The 17965-nt window shown below is 39.0% G+C and overlaps 1 protein-coding gene across 1 annotated transcript; it reads left to right on the forward strand.

Moving 5' to 3' along the window:
- The first annotated feature begins 4967 nt into the window (after positions 1-4967).
- Positions 4968-7062, forward strand: LOC149260713 (GDSL esterase/lipase At4g01130-like). Its single transcript, XM_089380555.1, has 4 exons — positions 4968-5363; positions 5651-5848; positions 5933-6373; positions 6508-7062. Exons 1-4 carry the CDS (start codon positions 4979-4981, stop codon positions 6768-6770), a joined length of 1287 nt encoding a protein of 428 aa, XP_089236681.1. The 5' UTR covers positions 4968-4978; the 3' UTR covers positions 6771-7062.
- Positions 7063-17965: the final 10903 nt, after the last annotated feature.

Below are 17965 nucleotides of genomic sequence, written 5' to 3' on the forward strand. Positions count from 1 at the left end.
CATTAGTGATTACTTGGCTCGACACTCACTTGTGTTGTGAGTGTGGATCTTATGGAACTCACACCATTTCCTGGTGTCCTTCTTTGTCTTCGTGGTGTTTTTATTTGCTTGTAGATTTAGCGAGTTGTCATGGGTCACCCCACCTTGGCTTTGTCCTTTTTTCTATGATTTGGGGGCACCTTTCCCTTGCTTCAGATTCGTACATCCAAAGTCTCGCTTCTTCTGTTTAAATTTATGCTCGATCTTAACAGCGTATTGATAGGCGACACCAAGCGAGGAGATGTATAGGAACTCTACCTTGTCTTGGATGTACTTGTCTAGACATTTGTGGTACTTGAGTACCAAATGCCGCTCAGAATCCTTGATACCCAAATTCGTGCGAAGGGTATGAAAAATATTTGTGAACTTCAGCACGCCCTGCTCCCTTCCCTACCGTAGCGTGGTCCACTTTATGTATTTATCTTCATAGCTCCTAGTAGGATAATATTGTTCCTTGACGGTGTCTCAGAAAGAATTCCAAGCAGGAGCGGCTGAAAACAATGAGGGTTCACTCTCGTCCTTTTGTTCATAGTAGGTTTCCCACCATTCCTTGACATTGGGGGCATCTTCGAGGAGTGTAAAAGTAATCTTTTCCTGGTTGGAAAAGTCATGAACTAAAAAATATCCTTCCAACAAATTTAACCATCTATCTACGGAATTTGCATCTATCTCGCCTTCAAATATGGGAATGTCAAATTTGACTTGTACATTAAAAGGAGTGGCGCCTCTAGAGAGGTTGTTGGATGAAGTTGCATCATCTATGGATAGTCGCCGAAGGATCTGGGAAAATTTATCCGTCATCACATTCCTTTGTCGCTCGAGGGCTTCCTCAACCAATATTATAAAAGGATCTCTTACTCCATTGTATTTCTTTTCTTCCACCATGAGAGGTCATCGGGGTTTGTGAGGTTGGTCTTGCAAAGGTTCAACCAGTTCAAGCCCTAACTCCTTATACCTTGACCTTGTTGGGGACATGCAAAGAAAAATAGAGAAAGAGCAGATCGCTCTGATATCATTAATTCAGACTTATACAAGAATGAAACAAAATATAGATAGAAACATAAATACCTAGATGCAGTAGAAATAAAACTTCATTTCATTAATATCAAATAACTTAAATGTGCTTACATACAGAATGGAAATAAACTAGCTCGGGTGATGGTAGCTTATATCTGAGAAGAGATGTGGCGGCTACATCCTATTAAATGTGTGACAATGAGATTCAAGGGCCTTTTTATTATTCAACAACGAGGGAAAACTCTAAATAACCAAAACCCTAACCCCAGGAGATGGAACGCTAAGAGCTTGTGGGCCCCGTTGGGTTTAGTTGGGTAGCCAACTTCCTAGGGTCATAACTTGGTCATATTATCTTTGTTTGGCATGTACAATACCTTGTTGGAAATATCTCTCTGAGTACTATAGGATTTTCTGCATGCCCCCCTACCTATGGCAATGGGCTTGCTGCGGACCTAAAAAAATGTTGTTTAGGGGGTCAAAACAACTCTTGAAGTTGAGGACCTAAAAATTGCTAAAAATAGTAAATGATGTTATAAACAAGGAAATAGATGAAACTCACTGGAGGACTAGATGGAATAGGCAGGTGCCCACCAAAATCCAACTTGATCAATTAGATACATACTCTCTTCCATTATCACTTCTCAGGAATTTAATTTTCTTTCTAGTCTCATTTTTAACTAAGGCTTTAAGTTCAACAAACTTTGAATAAACCTCATCTTTCTTCTTCATGAAATAGATCCAACATTTCTAGGAAAAATCACCTATGAAGATAACATAATACCTATGTTTTGCATCTAAGACTGTTGAGAATGGTCCACACACATATGAGTGAATTCGCTCCAAGATGGCTCCAACTCTGCTATCTCAGCCCTGGAAGGAGGATTTAACATATTTTCCAAGAGTTCATCCCTTGCAAACATCATGTTGATCGAGGGTGAATTTTGGAATTTCGGTGGTGATCTGCTACATTATTTTAAGAGCTCCATGGTGTAGGTGTATCATGTGCCTATGTTAGAGCTCTCCAACATCTTGGCCCTGAACCTTGCTACTCAATGCAATGCATGCATCAACTTCTTGTTTGTAGAGATTTTTAATTCTAACACCAATTTGTTTTACTTCTCCAATTGTAACATGTTTTAGATAAACCTTCCCTTTACTAAACACCACATCATATCTTTTGTTTTCAAATACAGCTACAAAAACTAGATTTTTCTTCAGAGGCACATACATTACATTCTTTAGGTGAAGATGGGGGCATGTCTACCTTTTAAAGGTGACAGTGCCAATCCCTTTGGTATTATATCTTCCATCATCTCCAAGCTCTATGTGTAATTGTAGGTCCTTCTCCTCTAAGTTGTTTAAGAACTCCTTATTTCTTGTCATATGAAATGAAGCACCAGAGTCTAAGTGCCATACACTACCTCATACAGTACTTGTCATGCAAGCAATGAAGGTGAAATCCAACTTGAATTTTGATGTGAGATCATCTCTTCCTGCTCTTATTGCAGGCTTCTTACTAGATTTCTTGTGTGGACACTTGGTTGCATAGTGTCCATACTCATGGCAGTGAAAGCATTTAATTTTACTGAGGTCTTTCTTCTTTCCATGGTTCTGGCTAGATTCTATCTTGCCTTAGGCCTTCTTTTCTTTGGCTTTCTTTCCTTTGTCAGCTAAGGAAAAGTTTTCTTTCTCATCAATTCTAGATGAGATTCCATCACTAGTGTTTCTTCTAATCTCCTCATGCACTAAGTCAAACCAAAGTCTCTCCTAATCTAGGAGCTTGTCTCTTCCATTGACTGAATCCTGATATTTGTGTCAAGACTTTGGAAGTCCAAGGAGTTTTAAGCTCACAAGTTCAGATGGTGGCACAATCTTTGCAACTCCTCCAAGTTCATCTCACATCTGAGTGAATCTAGATAGGTATTGAACAATAGTTTCGATTTTATTCATTTGAATGTTCTTAAGCTTCTCATTCAATGCCAACTTCCTCGCATCACTGCTACTTTCAAACAGGTCTGTGAGAGTTTTCCACATTGTAAAAGTAGTCTTCTTTCCATGAAAATTTGAAACCACATGGTCTCTTACTCCCTCCAAGATAATCCTCTTAGCTTTTGCAGTATCTTTCTTCCACTTAGTCAGTTGTTGTGCATCTAATGTTGCTAGTTTTAGAATATTTGTTTCTGAATTCTAATAGTCCATTGTCATCCAACCATCTTCCATTCTCTCTTTCCAAGCATAGAAATTTGAAGTTTCCTCCAATGCATACCCAAGCATGAATCCATTGAAAGACATTGTTCATTCACTGAAGAAATAATTACACTAAAAATATGCTATTCAAGAGGGAGAAAGAGAGAAATAGAGTTGGAGAGGGAGAGAGAAGGAGGGAAGAATAAAGGCATAGGGAGAGAAAGGTAGAGAGAAAGGGAGTGACAAGCGAGAGATGGGGAGAGAGGGAGAGAAGAGAGGAGAGAAGACAAAGAGAATGAAAGGAGAGAGAGAGAGAGGGATACATAGAGATGGAGGGGGCAGAGAGCGATGGAGAGAGGAGAGAGAGAGGGAGATAGTGACAAAGTTGGAGGGTAGAGAGAGAGAGAGAGAAAGAGATGGGGGGAGGGACAGAGGGAGGTGGGAGAGAAAGGAAGAGAGAGAGAAGGAGAGAGAGAGAGATGGAGTTGGAGGTGGGGAGAGAGAGAGAGGGAAGAACAAAGATATAGAGAAATAAAGGTGAGGAAAGAGAGGGAGTGATAAGAGAGTAATGAAGAAAACGTGAGCAAGAGAGGAGAGAAAGAAAGAGAGAGAGAAAGAGAGGGAGGAGAGAGAGGGAGACATAGAGATGGAGGGGGGAGAGAGGAGATAGGGAGGGAGATAGTGACAGAGTTGGAGGGCAAAGAGAGAGTGATGAGAAAGATGGAGAGAGGAAGGTGGGAGAGAAAGGTGGAGAGAGGGAGAGAATGATTGGGGGGATACAAAGAGAGAGACAAGGAAGACATGGAGAGAGAATGAGGGAAAGAGTAGACTAGGAAGGAAGAGAGTGAGATGGAGAGATGGATCCAACCTAGATATGATATGTGTGTATATAAAAACTAGTTTAGATCCATCTTAACCCCATATCTATCAAGCGCCAAGAGGAATCAAATCTCTTGAAATGCAAACATTTCCTCAAGTTTTATGCTCAAAAAAAAAGTTTGCACCTGAAGAATTTTGATCTCTCTTAACACTTGATGAATCCAAAATTAAAATAAATCTAGACTAATTTATGTAATTGTGCTCATTTTTATTAAAGAATGATTTCAAAATATAGTATAACATTCTTATATTATTTTCTTTAAGATTACAGGTTTCTCTGCTCAAATTTTACTAGCATAAGAAGTTGAGCTGATACCGTTAACAGAACTCACACTTGTTCCCGCTTGGATCGCGATAGTATCAAATAATGAGTTATTAATCAAACCACTGGACATAATCGTCGGGTGCGACTTTCGCGGATTTAGATCGGTGTGAACAGTCAAACCACCTATTCTTTGAATCATCAATTAATGAGCTCTGACATATAGGTATCATAAATTAGGTCCTCACATGGTGTACAACCTTTAAATACATTCAACTCGTAAATCGTTCGTTGTTCGCTGTTGCTCTCTGCACATGCAATCCAGGGAATGACACGCACATTCGGTGAGAAACATTATTTTAAATTACCATAATGTCCCAACGAGCCCCATTCAATTGTTGGTTTTGCTTTCTTTATGAAAAGATAGTGCTTCTCAATTCCAACCATCTTAAACGTTAACGTCTTCAAATTTTGATGATTCTAAAACCCGTCTGTGTAGCCGACAGCACATGATGATACGCGGGGTCTGCACTGGACTCTGGAGTGGAAGATGCCCCCGCAAACATCACCAATCACCCATTTGGAACGTCAGCGATGATCTGTTCTATTTATAGTGCTCACACGCAGTGCTACTCATCCCAGTTCGTTGAGTTTCTTTGGGAATTGCATTCATTCTTCTTCATTCCGTTACCCTTCTTTACGTCTGTGTGTGGCGTCGACAGCGCAATGGAGTTGCAGCGCATGATCAAATGTTATTTAATGGGCATACTTGCGGCTATGGCTATTCTTCCAATATTGTCTCATGCTCGCTGTAATTACCAAGCCATTTTTAATTTTGGGGACTCAACCTCCGATACGGGTGCCATCCACTTTGTGTTCCCCTACAACGAGCTTGCAGAGAATCGACCCTATGGAGAAACCTTCTTCGGTCAACCCACGGCCAGATACAGCGACGGAAGGCTCTCCGTAGATTTCTTTGGTACGTCTTCGCTTATTTTCATCTATTTTATCTATTTTAGTTACTTTGATCTATTTTATCCGCGTGACTAGATAGGTATATACATTCTGATAGTTCTGATTAGGACGTTTAACTGATCTATTTTATCCGCTTGACTCGATAGGTATATTATAATTATACATTCTGGTAGTTCTGATTAGGACGTTTAACTGATCTATTTTATCCGCGTGACTAGATAGGTATATTATACATAGTTCTGGTTAGGACGTTAACTAATTTAATTATGTTGAGCACGGTCGATGTTGCAGCCAAGTCTCTAGGAATGCCATTTCTGAGCCCATATTTGCAGTCCGTGGCTTCAAATTTCGGGCATGGCGCCAACTTTGCTGCTGCAGGTGCCACTGCTCGTGGCACTGATTCTTTCATTGCTCCCATCTCTCTCACTGTTCAGATCAATCAGTTCAAGGTTTTCAAGCAACAGGTTCTGGCCAGCATCAAAGCACACGGTAGGTAATTAATCATACTGTATTAATTCTAAATCGAAGTAATAAGCTTGGGTACTGAATTTAATTGAATGGAGAAATGGGTAGGTCCTCTGAGTTATCTCCCAAGTGCTGGAGCATTCAAGAGTGGGCTATATACTATAGAGATTGGGGGAAACGACTTCAGCTACGCATACATGACTCTCAACCAAACCACTGCCCAGGTGAAAGCGACCGTTCTTCCAAAGATTGCAAAGTCTGTTGCAGGAGCTGTGCAGGCTCTGTACAATGAGGGCGCCAGGAATTTTCTTGTGAGGGACGTGGCGCCTCAAGGGTGTGGGCCCTTCTGGCTCACTTACTTCCCCCATTCTTCCAACGACTTCGATAAGCACGGTTGCTCCATCTCCTACAACGATGCAGTTCTCCATTACAACATACTCCTCAGAGCCGAGCTCTCCTCCCTCCGCAAACAACTCAAAGATGCCACCATCATCTACGTCAATACATACGACATCATCTACGATTTCTTCGCCAATCCCTCCAAATATGGTATTTTAATTGCTATACTGCTTATACTTATCCATTCTGTACTGGGTATTTTCTGTATATTGCAAGTAGTAGATCAAAATTCAATTGATTGAAGGTTTCAAGGCCACCACTATAATCTATATCTGTAATTGCAGGTTTCAAGGCCACCACTACAGCATGCTGCGGAATTGGTGGCAAGTACAACTACAGGTACAACATACAGTGCGGAACCAGTGGAATCCTCAATGGCCGCACAGTGAAGGCTGTGTCCTGCTCCGATCCAGCCTCGTACATCAGCTGGGATGGAGTCCACTGGACTGACGAGACCAACAGACTCCTCACCCAACACATTTTGAGTGGAAAATACTTTGAACCAGCCTTCTCCCTTGCTACCTTCTGTGATCTCAAAACCATCTGAAATCAGGAGAGGAACTAAGGAGGAGAAGGGGGATAAATAATAATTCAAATATTCATTTCTGGCAGCATAATTGTTATGCAATCTCTATCTATAGTACAGATCACCCATCCACAATCAGCGTGAGCATTAATTTGTGCCAGAGGAGCCATGATGAGGACAGCGTGCACAGCGTTCCATGCAATGTTCTCTTATCTAGAGGATTCCTTATTCAATGTCTCTTCGTTGTTCAATTCAGAAATAAATACATGAACTGCGCAATCCATCGGGATTGAGACTTCCTCCTTGATTTCAATTTTTTTCAGATCCTGCTAACAGTGAAAATTCACTTTAAGTTTATAGTATATACATTTGGCAAAACTTGTTTCATACCTTTTGTACATTAGGCAAAAATGCGTTTCCATGCTGTAAAAGTATATTCCACTCAATGAAATGTGCCTAAAGCTAAACATCTGAATATTTTCAGTCACCTAAGAAGAAAACATTTTTATTTGACTTGTACGCCCCACCCGGGATAATAATAATGGATGTGAATAATAGTGTACATTATATATTCCACTCAATGAAATGTGTCTAAAGCAAAACATCTGAAATATTTTCAGGTTTTATTTGACTTGTAAGCCCCACCTCGGATAATAATAATGGATGTGAATAATAGTGTACGTTTTTTTTTTAACCACATGGTGAATCGGCAGGTCACTGTACTCAATGAGATTTGAACTTCAGACCTCCCGGGCTTCGCCCATGTGTCTTACCATTAAACCACACATCACTGTACGAATAATAGTGTACGTTATTCATGAGGTGTAGATATTTATGAGGTATACATATTAAACGGTTAAAATTTCATGAGGGGAGTTGGGGGGTGTGAATGATTTTTTTTGGGGTAATAATTAAATTATTTTAAACAAGCTCTCAATTGGATTGAGTTTTTCAAAATTATAATAATAATTTTTTATATATCATATTATTTTTCTATTTAACATAATAATAACAATAATAATAATAATTTTTTATAGATTTAGTTAAGTTTTACTAGCACAATTAGTTGAGGATGAGCTTTGTTACTAAGGCGATTTAGGATCAATTTTTCTATTTAACATTGAATTTTTTTTTTTTCCAAGGAAAAAATTGGTAACTTTTTATTTAAAAAATGAAAAGTTACACTAGCAGATGCATTGAAGCATTTCCGTAAGATGCCCATTGGGCTCAAGTGCTTTCGCACCCCATGCAACGTTACAAAAACTAACTTGCATTAGAAGAAGAAAAAGAGAAAGAGAGAAGAAGGGAGAAAGAGGCAGAAAAACTGGAATCCGGTAGTGAGTAAAGGACTCACCCTTCAAGTTTTTCTCCCCTTTTTCTTTTCGACCTTGCGCCACTCTCCTTGAGTGGGCTCAATCGAAGCTATGACTAACTGTGTTTCTGCTTTCTGTGAGGCTGTTTCCTTGTCTGAGTCTGAAGTGTCTGAGTGGTGATGCCTTTTGATCCCTCCCATATTCAGATCCTCGCTTGCCTTCTCTGCCTGATTTGAGTGAAACTGTGAAGCCTTGTTGTCTGATGTGGTTCCCTTCTGAGTCTCCATTTCTTGAGAAACCTCAGCATTCTCTGCGGGGGTCTCTTCTTCCTCTGCTTCTGATTCTTCGTCCTCTGAGTCTGGGGGGGGAAATTGCCATCCTTTCCTCTGCTTCCCTTTCTGCTTCTTTTTACTGTTTACTTTCTTGTCTTCTGGACATGTACTTTGCAAGTGTCCTGTCTGCCTACAGAGCCTACATCTGAAAGCGGTGTTTTCATAGTCTAGTGCTTGCAGCCAATTTTGTTGTTTGTAGATCAGCCTTATGTTGTCCGGCAGCCCTTTACTTAGATCTACTTCCACACAAATGCGTGCGAAAGTGTAGACCCTTTCATCAATCCTTTCCAGATCTGTTTTGATATATTTCCCTATGTTGTTCCCAATGCCTTCCAGTACTCGTTCACTCCAAAAGTGAAGGGGAAGGTTGTATAGGCGGACCCAGACCAGCACTTTGGATACAGTCATTTTGTTTGGATCGAAATCTGGAAACCATGGGGTCATAAACAGCCCCGATGTTCCCCAAAACCAAGGCCCAGCACTGATGATTGTATCTCTGACTTCCTTGGAAGCAAATCTTACTATAAAAAACCCCTTGGAGCATAGATGTATATCACATTCCATGGTCCAACTGGTGAAGATCCAGTGGAATAGATCCATTGGTTTTGGCCAAAAACTGTTAAAACGGCAGATTAGGGCCTGCGTTTCATAGGACTTAACGAAATCATCAAGCCCTGTAGAATCAAAGTTAAGGGTTGGGGTTTGCCCTAGCTGATCTACTATGTATGGCCTAGGTGTATATCCGCCTTGATCTGGAGAGGACCCTGAGTCTCTGTTGCCCTGTAAAATGTTTTTGTAGGAGGAACCTCCCTTGGGTTGGTGCTGAGGTGCTGTCTTTTTCCCCTTGTCTCCCCCTGAGGAGCTTGGTTGTCCCTGAGGCAGAGCCCCTCCTCTCAGCCTAAGGTTTAAAGCAATGATTGTTCCTGGACTAATCTCATAGCTTTTCAGCGTTCTACTATCCTGGAGGGACCACCTACCACTGACCAAATGTTGGATCTGAACTGGGTATCCCGTCTCTGCCCATATTTGTTGTTTCAGCTGCAAGATGGTGCTTCCTGCATGAACCCACACTAAACGGGTTTTCCCCTCAGGGGATTTAATAAAAATCTGAAAACGAGTTGTTGTTACCTGCTCTGGCTGTAAACAATCTTCCAGATCTGGCCTTGTATTGGGTCGTTTTTCCTTGTGCATGTCTAGATCTACAAACCCTCTGCTTGATCTACGCTTGTTGCCACCGATCTGCTGCCTGGGATCTGGCTGTTCTCGAATGTTGGCTAGATCAGGTAGATCCAGGCCGGATCTGATGTGCTCTCCGCATTTCCCATCGAACACAGGCTTTAGGCTACCGCACTTCAGATCTGCCGCCGCTGGAAACCCCGAAACCTCGCAGCCAAACGAAATGGGGAGATCATGCAGTCTGCTGATCCACTTCGACAAGGGGGACCCGGCCATGGCGAAAGAGATCGAAACAGCAGCAAAATTACTAACCCCTGCCATGCATTTTGCTCGAATCTGCCTGCCGTCTGTTGACCTCTCCACTAACCTCCGTTGGAAGAGCGATGCTCCATTCATCGCCATCAGCGACGCGTTTACAGCGGCCATGGTCGCAATCCCTCTCTCTGAGTTTGCCTTAGTAAAATAATTAAAAAACAATTTTGTCTTAAAGGATTCTATTTAACATTGAAATAATAATAATAATAATATTTTATAGATTTGGTCAAATTACTAGCACAATTAGTTGAGGATGAGCCTTGTTACCAAGATGATTTAGGATCAAGAACCTCAAGAAGGTTGTTGTGCCCCAGAGAGGAGACATACTAAAATCTAGTCAGCTTAGGGCCAGTGCTATCCCCAAGTGACTTTGACTGTTTAAATGCCCCCAAGTTGTGGTTTCTCAAGCCGCAGATCAAATCTAATAGATCACAAACAACTTGACAAATAAAATTAAATAAACACCTTATACATTTCAAAATATAAATATACTTATTATTAGATAGTTTTATTTATCTTGATAAAAAAGCAAGGAAAAATAAACAATTCCAAGATTAGGCAGACAAAGAAGTCAAACTATGGAAGTGTCTGACTATCTAGAGTGATAATTAGCGTATAATTATGTATTGTAAAATTATTGATTTGTATAAGATTTAGTGTTATGTTAGGTTTAAAATTTTATATAATATTATATATAAAGGAGTGTTTAATATCATGTTAGTATTTTTTATTGATATAATTTTAAATATAATGAAAATATCTCATTAATTTTGAAAATATGAATTTTATATATTTATATTTACATATATATATATATATATATATAATTTTTTATTAAAATAATTTTTATGTTTATAGATGGTTATGATAAGAATTATTTGGAAGATTTAGAAAAATAATGAACTAAGAGTGGTAGAGGTAAATGATGCTTTAGGGGATCTAGAATTTTTTTGGAATATTAAGAAAGTGCAAGTGGAAGACTAGATGACCATAACTTGAGTTATTCATGCCAAATATAAGATCCTTGAAATTGTAGAAAAAAAGACAAATAATATGTATAGCCTCTAAGGCAACTAATATGTATAGCCTTTAAAGGGGTCCTTTCTAGACTTGATCTTCTTGGTTGGCTCTTCCTTGCATCAATAGTCGTTTGGGATACCGAGGAATAAATATTCCTCATGTGATCGATTTCTAGTCTAAGGAATATCTAAGGAGGTGATTATGTTGAAATCCCCTGCTACTATCCAATGTTCCTCAAGGTAGACACTTCTAAGGTTAGCTAGGTTCTGAAGAAAAACCCCTCCTTTTCCTAGAAGTTGTGGTCCATAGACCCTAACAATAGAACCCAGTCCTGAGATCTAATGTGGCGAAATCTTCCAAATAAGATTCAGGGAAGGCTAAGCCATTCTTCAAACCATACCTCCATTGGATTCCATAAGGTAGCCATCCCACTCGCATTTCTCCAGGCATCCTGGGCAATTACCTCATACTGGGGTTTAAATCTCTTCATAAACTCCTGAAGTTTGGCCTCTGAAATCTTTGTTTCTTGAATCAGCATAATACTTGGTCTATCCTTTTTTAGTCTATCCTTCAAAAACTCTGGTTGACTCTACTGTTGAGGCCTCATATATTCCAGGATGTAATAATCATTTAGAACATTTATTGAGTTGGTTGAATACCACCAACAACAGTATCACCCTTCCTGAGTTTACCAACATTTCACCTACCATCTGTAGTGACTCATTCAGATTCTTTCATCCCCTCTTCTTACCTCCTTTGCCCGTTAGGCCTTGCTCTAGCCCTTGGGTTGATTGGGAACCCAGCTGATCTAGTTGTTCATAGGCATGCAGGCCTTGCTTGGCTTTATACTACTAGAAGGTTTATTTGTAGAGTTTCTTTTGATCTTCCGAGGTGAACCTTTCATCCAGGTGCTTCCACTCATTCAATAATCATCGCATGATCTGTTCCTCAGTGCTTATATCCTCCTTGTGCCCATCGATTTCCATATTGGTCTGATCTGGCTCTTGGGTAGGGGATTCCTTAACCAGATCCATGTCTTGGGTCGGGGTTTCTTCTGCCTTTCTTTTGGAATGAAAGCCTCATTTCTGAAGGGTTGGCTAGGGATCGGGATTGGGGGTTGCAATCTTAATCCCTTCCTCTTCCTCTTCCTGCAATATCTCGTATCTATTACTGTTCTGCATGCTTTTTCCTGATGTCAGCTGGGAATGATTGGGCTGGTTCTTTTGGTTCCTCTTTCTTCTTTGGACCTCCTGGAAGCCCTCTGAATCTTCCTGTTTCTTGGATTGGTTGTTAGAGGGGGCATGTTCTTCGCTCTCGTTCTGATTTAGTGGGAAATTGTAAAACAGGTGCCCATATTCATGGCAACAACGGCAGCGAAAAGGGATATGCTCGTAATCAAGGGGCTGCAGCCATACCTCATCATGGTATTCAAGCTCAATGGATTCAGGTAGGGGTTATGTGATATTCATATATACACAGATTTAGGCAAATGAAGTATACATTCCCCGTTGAGTGGTATCTGCTACCTTGATGAAGCTGCCAATCGAGTTTTTGATGCCTTCCAAAATCTATAGATCCCAAAAATCAATAGGCAAACCAAATAGTCAGACCCATACAGGAGTTGCAAGAAATTTCTCCCGATCAGGTTGTAGCACTCCTCCTAGTGCCGAATGAAGAGGCCACCATTGTTGTAGAAATAAGGACCATTATCAAAAACCCATTCCTTGTCTTCGAGGTTAGCGAAAATGAATTTAAAGAAACCTCAGGCTCCTAGTTTTAATTCAATGTGGCCCTTTGGCTACCATTTGTTCTGTATCCACCTCACCAGAGCTTTCTCCAATGGCCAAACTCTGATAAATTTGCATATAAGGGCATGATCTTTCATATATTTCCTGTAAGTTTCTAGGTTGTTGTTTGGGATCACAAATCTGGGTTTCTTTTCTACTCTCGACGGGCATTGCCCTCGCATGTGGGCCTGCCATTGAGCACCTAAAACCAGAGGTCCTTTCCCATTTCCTCCTAGGTTATCGTTCACTGCACCATTGGCTAGTCGACTCTCTAGCTGCAATGTTTCAATAGGAAGGGATCTCTTCCCTCCCCTCTGGCGACTCATGTCTTCTGTCAACGCCATAGTTTGTATCTGGTCTAGACTCGTCAAGGTAGAATTTTTGTCACGGTTTGATTGCTTTGGAATCAGGGTTTCCGTCAGAAACCCTAGCAAAACGCTTTAGTACTCAGCTCACATTAAATTTTTTCTAGTTGTTGTTATTATTATTATTATTATTAAATAACGTTTTTTACATTTTTTTGTTATTTTCTTTTGTACTATGTTGATTTTTTTCCTTAATTTTAATTTTAATTTTAATATTTTTTGGATTTTTTTGGATTTTTAAATAGGTAAAATTATTTTCTTAAAAAATTTGTTGGAAATAAATTCTTTAAACTTTTAACATTAATATTTTTTAAATGCAAAAGAGAAATATGTTAACAAACTTTAACCCAAAGGAAACAAGGTACTACTTTTAAATTTTAATTTATTTTTCAATTTCAAATATACTAAACATAGCATTTTTATTTGTTTTTTCTATTTCAATGTCTTAAAAGTATATTTTCCCCTCTAAAAAATGTACAAATATGATTTTTTTACCCCTAAAAATCCTATAAAAAAATCCAACAAAAATGTTTATTGTCTACAAATCCATATTTAGTGGCATGCATGATATCTACAATGATAGGTTAAGATTAGCAAATTGGTTGTTTTTAGAAATGTTTTCACGAAATTACATTCAATTAGTAAACTTTGTGTATCAAGAATCCCAAAAATATTGGGAAAATATCCTACATTATTTAAAAGAACATTCTAGGTGATATATTGGGCAATTGGAAAATACTACATTGTCATCGATGCAAGAATTTGTTAGCCTCACTCTCATGTGATGAAAGCAATTCTAAGTCCAAAATAATTAAATTAATTAAAATCATGAAAGTTAGGACTTAATCCTACCTTTCTAGATTGAGTTTGTTCCTCATGGATAGGAGTTAGTTTAGGCCTAGTTGGTTGAGAGATTCTCTCCAACTAGTTAGGCTCCTAGATTAGTGTTTGGTTGAGAAATTTTCTCAACCATAGTGTCCAAGATAGATGTTTTATCTTGAGACAAACTTCCTCATGTATTTATTTGTACTATTCTCATTATTTGTATAGGGGATTGCATCATGAGAGGAATACATTGAGGCTGAGGCCTTTTCCGCCATTTCTATGTTTTTGGTATTTTTTATGTGTTAATTTTATTTATTATTCTACATGTGGTATCATATCAATGGATTGAAGCTATGCGCTATTGAATACTGAAGGTTCAATTGTCTAGAGGAGACAATGACCTTTGTTGGTGTGTACAGTATGTGATGAATTTGAGACCTCTCCTAAGATTTGTGTGGAAATTAAGTGTATAGGAAATATGTTGGAGAATGGGAATAGTTTTTTGTAAAGGAATGGAATCGTTCATAGAGAAGCAAAGCGCAAGCAAGGAACATTCTGCATCAATTACAGTAGTTGAAAATCAGATCTTGAAGGATGGAATCGAGGTAATCATTCGAAACTCTATTAGCTTGCATTACTCTTTAATGTGACGAGGTTCCTCTGTGTTGAATACTAGATAGAATTCAGTTGAATGAGTTGAACGGGTTGGATGATGGACTTGGTTTATGATCAAGGTTGACGAAGTCTAATTTCAAAGGATTGATTGGTTGTATCAAAAGAAAGGGATTTTTTCTGTGTATGCATTCTGTGTCAAATAAATACCACATTGAATTGACTTCCGCGCGTTTATGTTGAGAAAAATTTCTGTAACTTGTTTACATCAAACACTACATCAGTGGTTTTCTGAACATTACCGTCTTCACTCTTTTTGTTCTCTGAATGGTCATTCTGAAGGCCATTTTCTTTTCCATTAGAGAGTGAATTTATTCCCGATTTCTTGGTGGATATATGAGCATCGTCATCATCTGCACCACTTTTCCTCCCTTCGCCTGAGATCGATCTTTTTGATTTGTAGTTTGTCCCTATCTATTTGTTGAAACCTCAGGGAGTTTATTCTGCTGCTTCATTTTCTTCAGTTCTTCGGCTCGAGCCTCAGACTCCTTTAACAGCTGCCTAAAGATGCAACATCCACTGATAAACAGCCACAAAAACAAGACCTAACTCATTGTGAAATGTCCACTTCAGAGTATATGAACCCCTGGGGCCATCATATTGATAAGCTGCATCACCAGATCTTTCCTCCAAAAGACAGGATCGAATAAGAGCATCAATAGGTGAACCTTTAAGAGCATTTCCAAGCTCTCGACATGTCCAGAGAATTAATCCGCCTCTGGTGTAGATGAGAAATTGCTCGAGCATTTTTACACTCTAACATTGTTCGAATTTTTTCTTATATTGATCAATTGTTCACAAGACAGCGGTGATGTCCACAACTTCTGATTGAATGGCCAGGCCTGTGATTCACTATGTTGTAGGAAACATTTGATACATGTTTTTGTAAACCCAATTGTGTGATGCTAGATCCGTCAATCGAGCAGTGGAGCCAATTACGAGATTAGCACAAGAGGCCTAAGCAGTAGAGCCCAGGACTTGATCTCAATCGTCCTGGGGAAAAATTTGTTCAACCTAGCCACAGTTCCTTCCAATTGTGGGAAGCCATGCAAGATTCGATAGAACCGCTAGGGTGCAGGGGAGTTGAATATACAATATTGTTTGAGTAACCAATGGATTTGAAATTGAAATGAGAAATAAACAAGGACAGGCAAAACAGATCAAAACCTGGCGGAAAGTGAAGAAACTGCTGCAATGTATCCTAGAAATGCCTGTATTGGGTGACATAAAAGACCTTCGTAGTTTAGAGCCTTTGGACATAAAGAAGAGGCAACGTATTTGATTTGAATTTCAATTTTATCTGCCTCTTAATCTCGCTCATCAACTTCATTTTGAGTAACTTGCAAACCATATCCATTGGCTTTAAATCGATCCAAGGAATCTTTGGATCAACCATTGTCATTTACAACATTTTCAATACTTGTGCTATTCCTGCATCACATTAAATTGGTCCAGGGTTTCCAAAGAGTCTCACAAATATGTGATCTATATATATAGCAATAAGGTATATTTTTTAAATGAGTGATTTTTGGGAGAGATAAGGAGTGGATAAAATAATTTTCTTTGTAATGGAGAAATAAGGAGTATATTTTGTAATTTTGGAGTTATAAGTATTTTGTATTTGGAGTGATAAGTGAATTTTTTTAGAGAAATTCATTATTTCACTCCAAAGAAATATTTTAATTTGAGAGCGATTGAGTCAATGCAGGCAGTTTTTGAAGACAATTTGCTTCCAAGGTTTGCAAGTGTGACATTCTCATTGAGAAGTTTCCATGAAAAAGTTGTGACATTGAAGAAAGATGTACTCCAGTAATTAATAAAATCATAATTTTTGTGGTGCTTGTGTCCTAGATCCGCCCGAAATTGAATAAGGGGATCTTAGGTACACCATGTGTAATGAATGTGTGTGCATGACTTGTGTTCAGATTATCAAAATGCTCTCTTTGTATTATGCTTAAACAACTACATGCACATAAGCAAGCTTAAGTATAAGAATGCTTAATCAAGCTCCTGTAATCAAGCTTAAGTACACAAGCACAAAGCATCACATCATCAACTTGATAAGATGATCTTCCAAGCAAGCACATTTCACATCATGTAATCAAAGCAATCAAGTTAAGGACGCTACAAAATCAAGCATTTCAAGCCAAGACGACATCAACATCATCAACACTTTTTGTATCACTTGCAGATAAACATTTTTTAACTGAATTGTATGGGTGCATTCTCGGTTGTAACCAACACCCTAATTTGAATTGTTAAGGTGAATACATTAATTCAAGTAAGTCTTCAACTGAGTCATCAAGATTGAACTTGTCATTTGTCTCTTGGGTGCATTTTCAATAGTATTTGACACCCTTCTTTTGATCAATCAAGAGCGTGAGTTCAAGCAAGTGCAAATTTCAGAACATCGAGCCTGAAACTAAGTGAGTTCAACTTTAATGAAAGCAAATATTCAAATGACAATCAAGCTTGTTCATATCTACAGCAAGCGAGCATGAGTTCAAGCAAGCAAGCTCAAGCATTCAAAAGAGCGAGTTCTAAAAATCCAACAAGTATTAAAATCAAGCGAGCGTGAGTTCCAACAATTTCACATGTTGAAAAGAATTCAATTGTTAAATATTCTTAATAATTTGATCCTCTCAACTGCTGAAGACATGGTTCAAATCAGGAAAAAAATTCTTGTTTATATTCAAGTGCATCTTCAACATGTACATGAAATGATTGAGTTCCTTCAACTAGAGTTGCAACTACAAAGAACTGAGTTGCTAGAGAAGAGTGATGCTTCCAAGTCTTTAAACAATAAAAATACAGCTGATGATTCCAAGTCACTGATCCAACCAACTTCAAGTGTCGAAGTGGTCCCTGTTCTAGTTCAACTTTCTTCCAAACCAATCATCAAGCCATGGGAAGAAATCTAAAGTGACAGAAATCGACGAGGCTTAGGATTGTAGGTTTTAACCCCGTACAAAAATTACTTGCATACGAATGCTAAAACACAGAAAATAAAATATGCGAGAGCATAACACATAAAACACATATACACAGAGATTTTGCCTTGGATCCCAAAATCGGGACTACCAGTTTGATTTTTCATTATGTTCCTTTCAATGTTATAATACATATTTATACATGCCGAAGCATCCAATACCATGGACCAAAAACCATCATGTCCAATAACATGGACTGAAAACCATCGCGTCCAAAAACATGTGTGAAGATCATGCACAAAACCCCCTGTGCCCCACCCCCCCCCCCCCCGCTACACAATCGGCGCAATGAAGGGGTAACCCCCTGGTTAACTATGTGGGCTAGTCGTGGAAAGAATATAACACAACCCAACATTCTCCCACTTGTTGTTTTCTTTCCACAGGGGGCCACAAGAGAGCTTAGTCATTTTTCCAGCCCTGA

Source organism: Pinus tabuliformis, chromosome 6, assembly GCF_031772625.1.
Source record: "Pinus tabuliformis cultivar Carrire ecotype Pingquan chromosome 6, CPIR1, whole genome shotgun sequence".
Lineage (NCBI taxonomy): Eukaryota > Viridiplantae > Streptophyta > Pinopsida > Pinales > Pinaceae > Pinus > Pinus tabuliformis.